This window comes from Austrofundulus limnaeus, unplaced genomic scaffold (genome assembly GCF_001266775.1).
Source record: "Austrofundulus limnaeus strain Quisiro unplaced genomic scaffold, Austrofundulus_limnaeus-1.0 Scaffold1390, whole genome shotgun sequence".
Classification (NCBI taxonomy): Eukaryota; Metazoa; Chordata; class Actinopteri; order Cyprinodontiformes; family Rivulidae; genus Austrofundulus; species Austrofundulus limnaeus.
In genome coordinates, this window is record NW_013953792.1 from 71,636 (window position 1) to 73,065 (window position 1,430).

The following is a 1,430-nucleotide window of genomic DNA, read 5'->3' on the forward strand; positions in this document are numbered from 1 at the left end:
ATATACACATTATTTGTTGCTGTGTTTTTGTTTTCTCCATTTTTACAGGTGTGCAGACAGATTTTGGGTGTGTTGTCTTGTGTTTTCTTGGTTTATATTTCACATATCTAATCTCTCTTTCAATCTTCTTCTCTTTCTTTATTTCTCTTCTATTAAAAATTGTCACTGATGATGAAGAAACTAAACTAACATTCAGTTCTGTTTTCTAGTGAAGTGGCTTAGAAAATAAGAGAAGGAATGATTACACCTGTCATTTCTCAAAATAAGAGGGTCTGAGTCTAATTTTCTGGCATGGGAAACAGCTTCAAGGGGTGCAAGTAATTTTATCAATTTTAGCTTAAGAAGTTCTTTATAAAAAGCAATGCTGGCATTATTTGGTATTATTTTGTATGGTTTGTGTTGTCCTCTTTCAAATAACACTAAACTGAATTATGATCTGACACAGATTTSAATAAGGCAATGTTTTTACCTGTCCTTGTTGTCATCCAGGGGAACATAGCTGAGTTGATAACATTCAATCCTCTTCAGGAAGTCAGCCACAGCCTCTTCTTTATCACAGTTTTCGTAGTCTGGACTGGTCAGCTTTACTTGCTGTTTTGAGACAGATGGCAAAAGTGGATAAGCAAGAAGCACGTGTTCACCAACACATTCGTTTTATGTTGGTCCTCATCCTTTACTGCATCACAAAGGTTTGAAAACACATGGCCAGTTGTACTGAACAACACTTTATTTAAAATACTACAAACACTTTTTCACAAAAAGAGAATGTTAAAGATTTAATCGGTTTCCGTCAACGTCTAAAAATGCTTCACACTATCTTGAGATGTCCACCCTCGCCATTATTTGTAAGGGTTGTAGCACATACGGGCATGAAGGAAATTTTATAAAGTATCAGCTAAATGTTAGATGCAGTATTGTATTTTTATTCTTTCTGATCATTGCAGCCTTAAGTTTAACAGAATGAGAGTTGGTGTGTGTTACTGTCGGTGTGAACAAAAGCTGTTTACGTTCTGATGTAAAAGTCCATCTTCAGAGGTGTGACCAGGAAGAGCCTGAAGAGGTTTTAAGGTTGAATCATTATGGTATGGGGAGAAGTTTGGTTTTGCAGTCTCTCTGTTCGATCAGCTCAGGACTGCTGGACTGCTGATATGGATTTTTGTGTTTTCCTGGTACAAGCCAAGGCCATAGGCTGTCTGTGCTGTCAAACTGACTGGAGTCAGAAACAAGAAGAAAGTTCTGAGAAGAAATCCAAGTGGGTCCTGCTACATTATGGTGCGTTCACACCGAACGCGATTTCAGCTTCAAAATCGCAGCCAACGCTGAAGTTTGAAGCTTGTGCACTTTGAGGTCAGACGCAGGACATCTGCGCTGCACGGCGACAGCCGCCCCGCCCCTCCCTCCTCTGTCGTCTTTTGGTCTATGTTTAATGT

General features: G+C 39.1%; 1 protein-coding gene across 1 annotated transcript in view; it reads right to left on the reverse strand.

The window, feature by feature from the left end:
* The window catches only part of LOC106535231 (6-phosphofructo-2-kinase/fructose-2,6-bisphosphatase), a gene marked incomplete in the record, with an annotated part of 38,729 nt that overhangs the window by 22,341 nt on the left and 14,958 nt on the right, over nt 1-1,430 (reverse strand). Inside the window, 1 exon segment of the mRNA XM_014032185.1 lies at nt 470-591. Within this exon segment, the coding sequence (XP_013887639.1) occupies nt 470-591 (122 nt within the window).